At 47.8% G+C, this 15,241-nt stretch overlaps 1 protein-coding gene across 6 annotated transcripts in view; it reads left to right on the top strand.

Annotated features, from left to right (window-relative positions):
- Positions 1-15,241, top strand: part of SLC6A4 (solute carrier family 6 member 4) — a 47,299-nt gene that overhangs the window by 20,000 nt on the left and 12,058 nt on the right. For 5 of the 6 annotated variants that reach the window (XM_058704070.1, XM_058704068.1, XM_058704071.1 and 2 more), the window contains 9 exons: positions 3,451-3,905; positions 6,249-6,383; positions 7,558-7,777; positions 9,038-9,176; positions 9,735-9,869; positions 10,203-10,306; positions 11,822-11,949; positions 13,190-13,302; positions 14,012-14,143. In XM_058704070.1, coding sequence (XP_058560053.1) covers positions 3,563-3,905; positions 6,249-6,383; positions 7,558-7,777; positions 9,038-9,176; positions 9,735-9,869; positions 10,203-10,306; positions 11,822-11,949; positions 13,190-13,302; positions 14,012-14,143 — 1,449 coding nt within the window. In that variant the 5' untranslated portion in view covers positions 3,451-3,562. The remainder of the gene's footprint in view (positions 1-3,450; positions 3,906-6,248; positions 6,384-7,557; positions 7,778-9,037; positions 9,177-9,734; positions 9,870-10,202; positions 10,307-11,821; positions 11,950-13,189; positions 13,303-14,011; positions 14,144-15,241) is intronic. The other variant, XM_058704073.1, reaches the window with a different exon arrangement.

Here is a 15,241-nt window from a genome sequence, read left to right as displayed (position 1 = left end):
ACTGGGTGAGTAACTGGGAGGAGCTTCTTCCAATTGGGAGAGGCAGAGGAATGAATTGAAGAAAAGGAGATGTGCATCTCCCACCTGTCTGGTGGCTTTGGGTGGCTGTAACTTATGTTTGCACATAAGTGATTGGGGGTGCAAGCACAATAGAAGAACACTAGAAAGCAGAGCTGGGTGGACAGAGAGACCACCTGAAGTCATGGATCGCTCTTAACAGGCTTTCTTACAACTTGAACCATTTCAGGCTGTTGATGCAATTAAAAAAAAGTGCGGGGGGATATTTCAGGAAACAAGATCTTTGTAATGCTCAGAACAAAAATAGAGAGTACGTTATTTGTCTAGAAGCTGCTCATGACAGATATCAAGAAATCAAGATTGGTTGCCTTAGGGGAAGGTACTGAAGAACATACATTGTCCAAAAAAGTTCACTAGCACACACACATCTTCCAGCTCCCCTGCAGAATGCCCCAAGGGAGAGATTACATGAAATCTAGAACAAATCACTTGACTCTCACATCAGAAAGGCGACAGAGTTGCTAGGATGGCAAAGTGTGTATTCCCTCTGCCACTGTATTCTTCGGAGATGGGTGATGTTTCCGTCCCATAGACCGTGGTGGATGCGCCAGAGGAAGATCTTTGAGCTGCAGTTTTTTGTTTTGTTTTAAGTAATCTCTACACCCAACGGTAGGGCTCAAACTCATGACCCCAAGATCAAGAGTCACACACTCCACCGACTGAGCCGGCCAGGTGCCATGAGTGGCAGTTTAAACTAGAGGAGCATTGAAACTAGAGGAGTATTAAAGATAGGAAGAAGTTCCTGCAGAAAATTTGGGGTACAATTTTGAAGTTTGGGGAAAAAGGAATCTCAGTGATGGGCTGGCTTTGTTTGTTGAGTGTCATCTGGCTGCACATGGTAAAGTTCTTTATCTCTGTCATCTGATCTTCAAGTTCTTCAGTATTTAATGTGGAGAACACATCATTGATATAGGCCAAAGGGAAGTACAGAGACCTTCTTCAAACAACACAGCCAGGGACCACAAAGTTCAGGTTTAATTTAGCTGTGCGTTTAAATACACTGACACCTCATCATCTTTCTCTTGAAAAAAAAAAGAACTTTAATTTATTTTATTTTTTTATTAAAAAAATTTTTTTAATGTTTATTTATTTTTGAGACAGAGACAGAGCATGAGTGGGGGAAGAGCAGAGAGAGAGGGAGATACAGCATCCAAAGCAGTCTCCAGGCTCTGAGCTGTCAGCACAGAGCCCAATGTGGGGCTCGAACCCACGGACCGTGAGATCATGACCTGAGCCAAAGTTAGACACTTAACCGACTGAGCCACCCAGGTGCCCCAAGAACTTTATTTTTTTAAATAAGTTTATTTATTTATTTTTGAGAGAGAGAGGGGTGGGGGGACGGAAGTGGGGAAGGGCAGAAAGAGAGGTAGAGGGAAAATCTCAAGCAGGCTCCACACTGTCAGTGCAGAGCCTGATGTGGGGCTTGATCCAATGAACTGTAAGATCATGACCTGAGCCAAAACCAAGAGTTGGACGCTTAAATAACTGAGCCAACCAGGGGACCTGGGGAAAAAAATGAACCTTCAAAAAAATCCCTCAGCCTGGTACATGGTTACTTATGGTGGATGAGAGAATGTGTGGTTAATTTTAAAAGTCCAGAGAAGCGGACAGGGAGAGGCTGGAGAACAGCGTCAAGATGAGCCAAATGGGGTTTTACCTAGAACACTCTTGGTCAGAAATTCATGTTCTTCGGTGAGTGGTGTTTGCATCCGTGAGCCCCGGATAGGGTCAGGGGGTGGGGACCGAGTAGCTGGATAGGGGAGAACCCAAGACACCCACCCCCATCCACACACACACACACACCCTAGATCTATGGAGCTGGTTTCTCTCTTGTTGCTCTGTAATATTTTTGGCAACAATCAATCCCTTTAAAATTTTCTACTTTACAGAAAAAAGAACCCAATGAACACAAAACGCTAATTACTTGCATCCTCTCGTGTTCATTTCTAATCCTTGCCAGTATTTAGGTATGTCGTCATCGGTGTGAATCTACTACTTTGTGTTCTAATTTTTCACTACATTTTCGTCTTCACGTTCCCACATGTGGATAGTTAAGTTCTAGTCTCTGAAAGCCCCAAGTAGGTAGGAGACATACTCAGCCATTTTTATTAGTTACCAATTTCTAGCCATCCTCCAACTGTTGGCTCTGAAGGGGTAATATCAGATCTTTTCAGTTGTGAATAGTGATACCAGGCATCTAGAAAGGTAGAAAGTGACCTGAGCTAAGCAGAAATGTGTTTCAAGTCCCAGACCATTTCAAGAGCTTGAAAAGTTCAGGCCCAGATGAAATGAAGTTAGATGGAAGGTCTTGGCTCCATACTACTTTATAACAGGTCATAGGTTTAAAGTCCAAAAGGGCTCAGATTTCTACCCCATGTTTGACGTGCGAGGCCTCGATCTGGATTGCCGAGCTGACTTCTCTGCACCTCGGCCCCCGGCAGGGATATGGTGGTGCTGAGTCCCCGGCCAGCCCTCTCCACCGAGGCGCTTGGGGACAGAGACACCAGTCATGCTGGCATCTCTACCCTGCATGCTGTTCTCCCTGGCTCTTCCGGCCTAGGGGAGAAGTGATCCCACCTGCCCACGGCTGTGAAGTAACAGGTGGACTCACCTTAGGAGAGGCAGACAGAATAAATGGTGAGCAGTGGCGCCGCTTCAAGCCTGTCGGACTTGTAGAGGCACAACGTGAACAGCGGAGCGCTGATGGCCTGGACACAGCCAGAAGCAGCTGGCATCTCTAAGAGCTGGGCTGCAGGAAGAGTGAACAAGCCCAGAGCTAAGGAGCTAGTGGTGCCTCCCACAGTGTGGCCTTTTCACCTCGTGCCTTTGCTCTTTTCCTTTCAAAGTCATACTTACAATTTATATAAAACATATGGCATGTTCAGCTTAAAAGACGGAGATGATTGTCCTAACCTATTTGCAGGCAAAAACCGCTTCTTTCTTTGTTATTCTTTTCCCAGCGCCGCGTCCAGGACAAGGTAAGTGCTCTGCGAAGCTTTGTTGAAGCAAGCCCTCTTCTTACACTGTTCCGAGTTACTGGTAAACCCCAGGATGCAATTCCAGCCCCTCAGAGTGATGTCAGTACTTTGTTCTTAAATAGAGCCTGTGCAAGACCTTGGTGACTTGCTGTCTATTTTGTTTGTTTTGTTGTTTTGGTTTTTCCTTCCCAAATTACTTGATTGTGCTTTGATACCTCATGTAGGTTGAAAACTGTAGTTGATTTTATTGACTATCATATAGCAGATAGAACGTTTCATGCTTGACAGAGGCATTTGTAATCCCATTGATTAATGTGGTTTAAGATGTTTGTTGATGTTAATACCAAAGATGAGTAAAATGCATAATTCCGTGCTGTCTGTGCCTTTCCAACAGAGCTCTCAATCCCATTGGTATAAAGCTCTGAGGAGACCCACGCATCTGAGCACTGAGGATTCGGTTCGGGTCCTCGGCAGATGGGTGTCAGTATCATCTCCTAGCCAGCAGGATGGATACCACGCCCTTAAATTCCCAGAAGGAGCTGTCAGCCTGTAAGGATAAAGACGATTGTCAGGAAAATGGAGTTCTACAGAAGGGTGTGCCTGTCCCCGAGGATAAGGTGGAGTCTGGCCAAATCTCCAATGGGTACTCAGCAGTTCCAAGCCCTGGTGCAGAAGATGACACTCAGCACTCCATTCCGGCTGCCACCACCTCCCTAGTGGCTGAGGCTCATCGAGGGGAACGGGAGACCTGGGGCAAGAAGATGGATTTCCTCCTCTCGGTCATTGGCTATGCCGTGGACCTGGGCAACGTCTGGCGCTTTCCTTACATATGTTACCAGAATGGAGGGGGTCAGTATCATGGGCTACGAGCAGAGGCTGTGTCCGAGGGATGGTCTGTAAATCCTCTTGGGAGGCCAGAACAGAAATCATGTCTTTTCTGTCTTAACTGAGGAATCTGGGAACATGATTGCTCAGACTTTCAAGCTAGTCCAAAAGACAAGTCCCCAGGAAGCCAAAATGCTAAGTCAGCATGTCTGGGGCTCTCTGGGTTATGAAGTTGGGTAAAAGCTCTCCCAAACCCAACCTCGCCAGGCTTTCAGCCTCCTTAGTGCGTCGTTTGTGGCAGAGCCCCCTTCTCATCCCTGCATCATCCAAGCTGCACTCTTGCAGCGAGTCCAGAGAGGTTACGTCTGTGTAAGGAAACGTTGGGAAGTGGCTCCAGGGTCCCAGGCCCTCCCGGGTCAGAGAAGGGTGTCAGCCCAGGTCCAGAGTCTGGAGTTAGAATCTGAGCATGATCTAGAGCTGAACCCAGCCACAGCATGGCATTGCTGCTAACCTAAACCATACATGGATATGTCTACATTTTTGTGCTGCATTTTTGAGGCTAGAGACTACTTCTTATTCCTCCTTCTACCTTCAGAGCAGTTAACTTGTAGATTATCAAAACCAGTAGCTGACTGGAGGCATGGATATGGGAGCCCCAAAGAGGAGAGTGGAGAAGAGTGAGTAGGTATGGGGCCTCTGTGTTGACAATGGACTTGCTATCAAAGTGGGAAAAGGACGAGAAATGGAGGTCAAATCAGTCAACCTTTATTTTGACAGAAGCTCTGGACTCTGATTTGGTAGGGCAGCTAAAACAAGGTTTGGGGGAGAATTCATTAGTGTCCTTCCTCATTTCCGATGGCCTGATGCAGAGTGGCCAGGATTTGCCACATTTTTTAAGGACCTTGGTCCTTGCAGCTGCAAAGGCAGTTCAGGGGTGAGGGGTGGGGTGGGGGCTGGGGAAGGCCAGCACCCCCTGCCTGGGAGGAGCAGAAGTTGGAGTCACCTTATCTCCAGCCTGCAAGGGCTCACCTTTAGCCTGAGCTTTATATAAGGGGTTGGGTCACTGGTGACGTTTCTTCTACATCAATTCCCCACTATAAAGCTGGACAGATGCCATCCTGAGAACACAACGTGGTTCTTATTCTCAAGCCAGATTTACCCAGCATGATTCTAAGTCAGGTGGGACCTTTCTGAGTTGCACTGACTTCAGAGCACTTTACGGGAGAGAACATTATCAGGGAAAATCACCGCTGACCCACCCTGTGGGCTAAAACTCAGGCTGCAGGTGAGCAGTCGCCACCTAGGTTTTCCACATTCTGCGTCAGCCATGAGAACCAAGATACACCAGCATCTCCAGTGACACAACAACCCCACACTTCCTCATTCTGTGACGAACTACCCTTTTCAGCCACATCTGCAAAGGTGGCCCGGAGGGGAGCATTCCGGCACAGCAGAATTATGGAATTACAACCAAATATCAATAGCAAGTATCTGGAGCCAGGGATAGTACGTACGGATGAACAAAAATACTAATTTGGTGATTGTTGCCACTGTTGTACGGGTTGTCATGGGTGTTCTGTCCCAAGGGTCTCAAACTCCGCTCTGTGTACCAGCTGCATCAGAATCACTTGAGCAGCTTAAGAGTTTTTGTCTTACACCATATCTGGAATTTCTGCTTCAGGGGGATGGTGGGTGTGTGTTCTTAAGCTCACCGGTAATTATTATGTGTGGCTGGATTGGGGAAGCTCAGCCCACCTGAACCCTGTCATTTAAAAAAAATTTTTTTTAATGTTTTTATTTACTTTTGAGAAAGAGAGACACACACACAGAGAGTGTGAATGGAGGTGGGGCAGAGAGAGGGAGACACAGACTCTGAAGCAGGCTCCAGGCTCTGAGCTGTCAGCACAGAGTCCGACACGGGGCTCAAACTCACAAACCGTGACATCATGACCTGAGCCGAAATCGGACTCTCAACTGACTGAGCCACCCAGGCACCCCTCGACTCTGTCATTTTTATAGGGGAGGGAAAATAAAGGTTCAGAGGGGAGAGGTGGCTCAGGGTCCTCCCGGTGGTTAGAAGTGGGACTAATTCTGGGACCTGGTCTGTTGAGTCCCAAGTCCAGCTTCCTTTCCACGCACTCTCTGCCTCCTTCGTGCACTCCCTGAAACCCCCGTTCACTGTGGCGCTCTGGTAGAGCACTAAGAGCGGGGGGGGGGGGGGGGCACAATGTGAGGTCCCTCGGCACACCGTGGCTTCATGACACTCGAGCCTCAGGTGGCCCTGTGAATCTTGGTGTGAGCCCAGTCAGTAGGGCTGTCCTGGGAGGGACGTGGGCAGGGAATAAAATTGTCTTTCATCTGTCGCAGGAGCGTTCCTCCTACCCTACACCATCATGGCTGTTTTTGGGGGGATCCCGCTCTTCTACATGGAGCTTGCACTAGGCCAATACCACCGAAACGGATGCATTTCGATATGGAGGAAAATCTGCCCAATTTTCAAAGGTAACTGGAAGGCTTAAGTGGGTGGGTGTATGAGTGGGTCCTGCAGGGCAGAGGTGATTTCTGTCCACATATGGAAGCTAGGGACCCTCTTCTGGAATCAATTAGGCCTTCAGGTATCTCTGGGAGATAAGTTGAGTAATGAAGTTTTTGACTATTTAAGTGGTATGAGATTGTTAAAGGGAAACAATAAATGGCAATTAAAAGTATACCTGGAGGGGTCACCTGGGTGACTCAGTCAGTTAAGTGACTCTTGGTTTCGGCTCAGGTTGTGATCTCATGGTTCGTGAGTTTGAGCCCCACATGGGGCTCTCTATGTGGAACCTGCTTGGGATTCTCTCTCTCACCCTCTCTCTCTGCCCCTCCCCTGCTCACGTGCGCACTCTCTCAAAATAAATAAATAAACTTTCAAAAATGTTATATAAAAAAAGTAAACCTGGGTGTCTGGTGGAGCATGTGACACTTGATCTCGGGGTCATGAGTTCCAGCCCCACATTGGATGTAGAGATTACTAAAAAAAATAAACTTAAAAAAATAATAAAAGTAAAGTAAACATTTTACTTATCAATAAATAAAAGTAAACTTATAAATAAACAAAAGTAAACCTAACAGACCTGTAAGTAAAGAGAATAAACTGATGGTTGCCAGAAGGAAAGGGTTGGGGGGATGGGCCAAATGGGTGAAGGGGAGAGTGGGAGATACAGGCTTCCAGTTACAGAAAGAGTAAGTCACAGGGATAAAAGGCACAGCATAGGGAGTACAGGCAACGGTGCTGTAATCGCGTCGTGTGGTGACAGGCGGCAGCTACACTTGTGCTGGGCACAGTATAACATACAGACTTGTCCAGTCATTCTGTTGTACATCTGAAACTAATGTAACATTGTGTGTCAACTACACTGAAATAAAAATATTTTTTCAGGCAAACAAAATAGAAAAAAACGTTTAAAGCATTAACAGCACACGCACCTAGTTTCTAAAATGTGTAATCTTGCAAAAAACATCTAAGGAATTTACCACATTGCCACCTTTCCGCGGCCTCCCAGAGTCTTGGGGAATGAAGTGAATGGCAGCCCCACCTTTCTCCCTCACCTGAGCCGCAGGGCCCTCCGGTGACCCGGGGCCATCTTTCACCGTTGGGCTGTCCTTGAGACTTGGCCTCCCTTCCCGTCTCTCCCAGGGATCGGGTATGCCATCTGCATCATTGCCTTCTACATCGCTTCCTACTACAACACCATCATGGCCTGGGCGCTCTACTACCTCATCTCCTCCTTCACGGACCAGCTGCCCTGGACCAGCTGCAAGAACTCCTGGAACACTGGCAACTGCACCAACTACTTCTCCGAGGACAACGTCACCTGGACGCTCCACTCAACGTCCCCTGCAGAAGAATTTTACACGTAAGTGCATGTAAGTGAGGGGGTGGTCTGTTAGAAGCAGGCCACACCCCTGGGGGTTGGCCTCTTAGGAGGGAGGCAGGGGCCAGGGGCGCTTCACCTCTTTCCTGACAGATTTCTGAGGGATGAAGCTCTTAGGGCGGGGTGAGTAAATGTAAGTGAGAGAGTGGCAGGGCGCCCCGGGCAGGTTTGGAGCTGGGAGACTCTGCTTTGAGTGCTCCCTAATCTGGCCCTTTGTGATATCCCCCTCCTTTCTTTTTTTTTGCTTTTTTTAAACGCTTTTTTAAATGTTTATTGATTTTTAAATGTTTATTTTGAAAGAGAGAGGGGGAGAGAGAGAGCAGGGGAGGGGCAGAGAGAGAGGGAGACAGAGAATCCCAAGCAGGCTCCACGCTGTCAGCACAGAGTCTGACTTGGGGCTTGAACCAATGAGCCATGAGATCATGACCTGAGAGGAAACCAAGAGTCAGACACAAAACAGACTGAGCTATCCAGGCACCCCTATTTATTTATTTTGAGAGAGAGAGAGAGAGAGAGAGAGAGAGAGAAAGTGAGCACAGGGGAGGGGCAGAAGGAGAGTGAGAGAGACAGAATGCACACTCAGCACAGAGCCCGATGTGGGCTCCACTGTGAGATCATGACCTGAGCCGAAACCAAGAGTCGGACATATAACAGACCCAAGCAACCCTGCCCCCTCCTTCCTGATGTGCCAGGCCAGGCGGTCCCAATGTGCCCAGGGTGATTCCTTCATTCACATTACAAACTTACTCGCCTGTGTCAAAACCGCCCTTCCTCCTGGGCCCTGCTCTCATTCTGTTGTCATGGAATCAGAGCCTCCCGTTGCTTCAATAGTTTAAAGCCATCCAGGGTTTCTGGTTTCATGTGTTCACTTCACAAGTGGAATCTATCCTTTGGAAGAAGATGCCTGGGGTGGGTAGTATTCTTTAATGCTGGAATTTCAGGCAGCTGTGGCCCAGGAGAGAGTAATTTTGGGGTGGAGAAGATGCTACCCACACATACAGATGCTGCCCCAGCCTGGAAGTCCGCCTTGGGAGCTGTGTGCTCTTCTAGGGTCTGTGGGCTGAATATACTGCCCTGTCCGTCAGGACCCGCAGACCCAGCGCTTCCTGAGGCCTAGCGACTGCTTGGTCCTTGCAGCGTGGTGTCTGTTTCTTCTCTGGACCCCCCTGGAGGTGTTGCAGGTGGTATCCTCAGCTTACTGCTCAGGCCGTTTCATGGGCCTTTCTTTCTCGCTGTCTCCAGGCGCCACATCCTGCAGATCCATCGGTCTAAGGGACTTCAGGACCTGGGGGGCATCAGCTGGCAGCTCGCTCTCTGCATCATGCTGATCTTCACTGTGATCTACTTCAGCATCTGGAAGGGTGTCAAAACGTCTGGCAAGGTGAGGAGGACTCTGGCTGCTGACCCAGGCCTGCCAAGGGGCTCCAGAGGATTCAGACTCAGAACTCAGTAGCCTGGACAGCTATAGACAGAGGGACAATGTTTCCTTCAACACCAAACACAATTTATGATGCTCAGTTTCTCTTTACCGGATATGTGTTAAAAAAATTTCCAGAAACGGGCCAATCCCAGGAACCATTATGTGATTTTTAAAAAATTCTTTTAACCCACTGGTAGTGTCACAATTATTAATAGTGACAATAATTTATTGAAAACCCATGATGAGCCATGATCAGTGCTTTATGTACACTGGCTACTTTATCATCTTTTGCTAGGTGTTTTCCCATATGACGGCTGGGAAGTGGGTTTGTGGTAGTATTGGCAAGCTGTGAATCAGATCACTGACCGATTCTAAAGCCGCTGATATTTCTGCAACGCCACCCTGCCTTCTATAGTTACAGAAAAGAAGAGGTACATCTCCTTCCTTGGAGGTTTTCGAGAATAAAAGATACAAACATCCACATGCTGACAACCTGTGTTTCTACCCCTTTCTTTACAGGTGGTGTGGGTGACAGCCACCTTCCCTTACATCATCCTTTCAGTCCTGCTGGTAAGAGGCGCCACCCTCCCCGGAGCCTGGAGGGGTATTCTCTTCTACTTGAAACCCAACTGGCAGAAACTCCTGGAGACAGGGGTAAGATCATGAGGAAAACGATGTGCCCCTGTCTGTCATTTTACTAACTGAAGCTAGTCCCCCCGAGTAGGGACAACTATTGAAATTTGGGTTCAATGGCAAGTCTGCAGTCGTGCTTTAAGTCAGAAATAGAAGCATGAAAAGTAGAGTTGAGACCAGTAGATTGGTTTGTGCTTCAATGTTAGGAGGAGAAACCACATTTGTTGGCACTTGGTATGTGGTCATCCCTGGCATGAGCTTTGAGAGCTGGGTTTTCACTTTGCACGTAGCCAGCTGGAAGCCAGAGTACAGGCCCGGGGCCCAGCCCTCACCCCCACCTCTGCTGCCTTCCAGGTGTGGGTGGATGCTGCCGCACAGATCTTCTTCTCTCTTGGTCCTGGCTTTGGGGTCTTACTGGCTTTCGCTAGCTACAACAAATTCAACAACAACTGTTACCAGTGAGTATCTGCCCCCCACCCCAAGTAAAGCCTGAAAGTGGGGTGAGCATAAGTCAGCTGGCCAGGAGGAAGGGGATCAAATTAATGGCTTCAAGCCTGGCTGGGCTCAGGTGTGTCACAGATCCCTGACCAGTTCCCTTGTGGCCAGAGCACCCCCTGGGGTCGAAGCCTCACCCAGACCATTCAGAGATTGAGAGGAGCCCCAGGCCACTTCCGTTTTTTAAGTCTCTGTATATCAAAAAAAAATAAAGAAATGCCAAAGCAGGTTTACAAAAATTGCAACATATATTAAATATTTAGATTTCACTTATTAATGTGTTGAACAACAGTTGTAATGTGATAATTTCCTTATGTACATATGCACAAAAGTATGATGATTGGACTATTTTGACCAATACAAAATGCCATAATTTTGGGGGCAAAATCAGAAATTTGGACGAAACAGTGAGTGTTGTACCAATTATGATTTCGGTATCACTCATCATCTTTATTTATTTATTTTTTAATGTTTATTTACTTTTTTTGAGAGAGAGAGAGATGAGCAGGGGAGTAGAGTGAGAGGGAGAGAGAATCCCAAGCAGGCTCCATGCTGTCAGTGCAGAGCCTGACACAGGGCTCCATCCCACAAACTGTGAGATCATGACCTGAGCCAAAACCAAGAGTCAGATGCTCAACTGACTGAGCCACCCAGGCGCCCCCACTCATCATCTTTAGAGTTAACTTTTTTTTTAATGTTCCACCACAGATGGCAGTGTCCAGCACTCTAATTGTGCTTGTTCATAAGATAATTAATGAATTCTTTTATTCTTAAAAAGGAATTCACAAGTACCCTAAGCAATGTGGCATTGCATTGGGACCCCTGCCTGAAGTTGTATGATGAGGTGTTCTTTTAAAAGTGTCAAGATATTGGGGAGCCTCAGTGGCATCTGACTTTGGCTCATGGTTTGTGAGTTTGAGCCCCAAGTCGGGCCCCAGCTCAGAGCCCGGAGCCTGCTCTGGATTCTGTGTCTCCGTCTCTCTCTGCCCCTCCCCCACTGGGGCTCTATGTCTCTCAAAAGTAAGTGTTAAAATTTTTTTTTTAATTTAAAAGTGTCAGGATATCTCTGTGACACTCTTGTAACCTCATTTGCACATAATTTCAAAAGTCTGAATCTGAGGGCTTCACAAATGTGAGGCCAAGGCCCCCTCCTGGCTCCCACTCCAATCCAGGCCCTGTTTCCAAGCAATTCTTGTTTGAAATCAAAAGGTCTGTGTTATTCCCGTTCACAACAGCACCATCTCTTCAAACCAGTCCTGACCTGCTGCTCTGCCATGCTGTGCATGGTGGTAACGGCAGCTTGTGCTTCAAGCCACCTTCCCGTCTGAGAGGCTGGGCCTGGGAGGGGCGGAGGGGACACCAGGATTGGCCTGAGGTCCCTGTGAACTCAGCCTGCTCGTCCTTGCCTTGGCTGGTGACAGATGCTCTTTAGACCCTCTGCTTGGTGAACTGAGGTTCATTTGGGTTTTCTGCTCCAGAGATGCCCTGGTGACCAGTGGGGTGAACTGCATGACGAGCTTCGTTTCCGGATTTGTCATCTTCACAGTGCTCGGGTATATGGCAGAGATGAGGAACGAAGAGGTGTCTGAGGTGGCTAAAGATGCAGGTGGGAATGTGGGTTCCATTTACGTCCCTTACTCTTCACTGAACTGCTTGGCTGCTCCATGGATCTTTACAAATATCTAACTTTTAAATTATTTCTAAGTGTTCCTTTAAAATTTTTCCAAAGTTTTAGGGAAACTTATTGCCTCCCATGTACTCCACCCTGGTGGGGATGGGGTAGCTCCCCTGGCACCCGGTTCTGGGGCCTTCAACACACATAGGCTTGAAATATGACTTAGCTGAGGGCTTTTTAAACCAGTAGGTTTGGGTCCAGTGATGGGTACAAGTCTAGTAAGCAAATGATCCTTAGAATTTCCCCTTGGAGAAAAATAAAATGTAGATGATACAGTCACTCTATTGTATTATGAGGCTTTCATGGAAAAGGAGTGACAGATATTGAAAAAGTGGCAATGGGATCTCGTGGATGGAATCCCAACATGCTTGCCAACATGCTTCTGTCTCTGGCCTGATGCATAGTTCTGATCATGCCTGTACCCCAAACTAAGGCACCCCTATCTAGCTCGTGAGAGGTTGAGGACAAGTCCCTCACACTATCAAAAGGGACTTTAAAATAGCGGGAGGCCTTTATTCCAAAGCTTCTGTGACTCTTCTGAAATCAGTTTCACGTCTCCGACTGTTTTGGAGCTAAAGCGATCAGAGAGAGCTAAATGTTGTGAAATGTTAGAGATATCAGTCCTGGCCCTGAAAAAAGCTCTGAGTTGTTATATGGTGGAAACTTATTCTTGTGTGCAGTTTTGCTAGTCTTAGGGTCTTGGGTTTGTTTCCATTCCCCACATTAGTTGAGAGTTCACACTTTCCAAGATGGATACTATTCCCTGCCTGCCTCCCAGGATGTCAGCATGGGTTGGTGAGCTGGTGTGGAGTGTGAGGAAGTATTTGGTAGGTGTCCAAGCCTAATTCACATGTAAGGTCTTGTGACAAGAATTGTAATTGTTGGGGCGCCTGTGTGGCTCAGTCCGTTAAGCATCCGCCTCTTGATCTTGGGTCATGATCTCGCAGTTTGTGAGTTCAAGCCCCACATCAGGCTCTGCACTGGTGGTTCAGAGCCTTCTTGAGATTCTGTCTCTCCTTCTCTCTGCTCCTTCCCCTCTCTCTCTTGAAATAAACAAACATAAAAAATAAAAAAAGAATTATAATTGCTGGTATGGCTGAGTTTTCCCCTGAGACATCTTTGCAGAGCAGGTCCCAGGGACTACCTCCTCCTCTCTCCCTCTCTATCTCAGGCCCCAGCCTCCTCTTCATCACATATGCAGAAGCCATAGCCAACATGCCAGCGTCCACATTCTTTGCCATCATCTTCTTCCTGATGCTAATCACACTGGGCCTGGACAGCACCGTGAGTGGATGGAGAGGGAAACCTGGCTCTAAGGAGGAGGAAGAGGAACAGGAGGAGGGGAATGGGGAGCGGGAGGAAGGGGAGGGGGGAAGGGGAACAGGAGGGAGGGGGAGCTGCACCTATCCCCCACCCCTCCCATCCTGGCCACCCCAGGCGGTCTTGGCTGCTCCCTCCCGGTGCTTTCTCAGCCCCTGTTCAGTCCTCACTGCTGGTGCTCACAGCCCTCTAGTGTGTTAGAGGGTCATAATGGGCTAATGAGGGTAAGGTGTCTGCACAGGCCAGGGCTCAGCATATGTGACCTGTTATTACTGGGCACCGTCCCTTGACCAGATGGCAGTATTTAAGGTGAGAGCAAGGTCACTCTTTTGTCTCAGTGCCCTGCTGCCCCACATTTGGCTCAGCGCCTTGTACTTATTAGGGTGGAATGAGTCTAAGCTTTGAGTTGGCCTTTCTGGTGCAACCAGCGTCTACCCCAAGAGAAGTCACATAAAGAAGTCCTGTCCAGGCCCTATATTTTCTTTCCTTGATGTCATTAGGGCTGGGTTCTAAATGAGATTGTGAAACAGGGTAATATATTTCCAGTGAGGTCTGGTGTATGGTGGGGAACTGGTCATGACCAGCTTGACGGTCACTCCCTCCTGTTCACTGTCCTCGAAGGTGACAGACTTGTCCTGAGCTTCCCCTGTGACTGCTTGTGTGTCCCTTTCAGTTTGCAGGCTTGGAGGGGGTGATCACAGCTGTGATAGATGAGTTTCCGCACATCTGGTCCGAGCGCCGAGAGTGGTTTGTGCTTGGCGTGGTCATTACCTGCTTCTTCGGATCCCTCGTCACCCTGACTTTTGTGAGTACCACGGCCCTCAGCTGTGAGCCAGCCTACCCTGGGGCAGTGGAACAGCACAAGAAGCTATTCCTTTCCTTCCACCCCACATGGTGCCCTGGCTTTGGGGCTAAAGTAAGAGGGGTTGTCACTGCTGTTAAAATGTCACCAAGGATAAGAAGAAAAGTTGTTTCTGGCAGCATCTGTTTGTAGAATCTGTGCATGGTATCTGGAGGTCTTAGCATTTTACATTAGACCCAATTTAGATTTCAGGCTTGGCAGGGTATCTGGAGAAAAACTAAGATTTGTTCTTCCAGTCTTTAGGGCTGCTTTCATGGGATTATTGCCGTGATGTCCTCATATGCAGAATATCTGAAGGCTGGCATCTCATGTTTGTCATGTCACCCTGTCTCCTCCAGGGAATTTGCAGTGGTGAGGAAGTCAGACCCTCTCTCCTATGATTTTTTTTTTTTCTTTTTTGTAGCTGAAGCACATATTGTAAAATGTAATCAGGGCCCACAGGCATCCTAGGCTTGTGTCCTCCCGACATAAGGCAGATTTTGAAGATCTGAATCTTCAAGCTATGACCCCAGTGGCTCTGGTAGCTTTGTCAGGGTGTTGGGGCCCTGAGGGGGATCCAAAGAATTTGTGAGTTAAGATAGAACGCAAACCCATGGCCACTGTGTTCAGTGGGTCTGGTATTACAAACTCTCCCAGGTTCAGTCTTCAGGGACCAAGATTCTTTTTTTTTTAGATTTTTTAAAAATTTATTTTACTTAGAGAGAGAGAGTGAGTCCATGGGAGGGGCAGAGAGAGAGAGAAGGAGAGGGAGAATTCCAAGTAGGCTCTGCACTGTCAGTGGCAGTGACCTCAGGCTCAAATTCATGAACCGTGAGACCATGACCTGAGCCAAAATCAAGAGTTGGTCACTTGCCACCCAGGCGCCCTGAGGGACGAGGATTCTTTAGGGTAGAGTACACAGTAGGTATTCAGTAAATTGAAGAAAGTTGAAAAAAAGATCCAGGGACTCTCTTGAGTTTGTCTCTTAAAACTTAGTGGGATAAAAAACAAGGAGAGAGTGCTCCATAGGACAGGAAGAGGCGTCTCATGGGATGAAATCTG

Source organism: Neofelis nebulosa, chromosome 16, assembly GCF_028018385.1.
Source record: "Neofelis nebulosa isolate mNeoNeb1 chromosome 16, mNeoNeb1.pri, whole genome shotgun sequence".
In the NCBI taxonomy this organism is placed as follows: Eukaryota; Metazoa; Chordata; class Mammalia; order Carnivora; family Felidae; genus Neofelis; species Neofelis nebulosa.
Note: the sequence above shows the minus strand (reverse complement) of the source record. Positions and strands in the feature narration are given on the sequence as shown.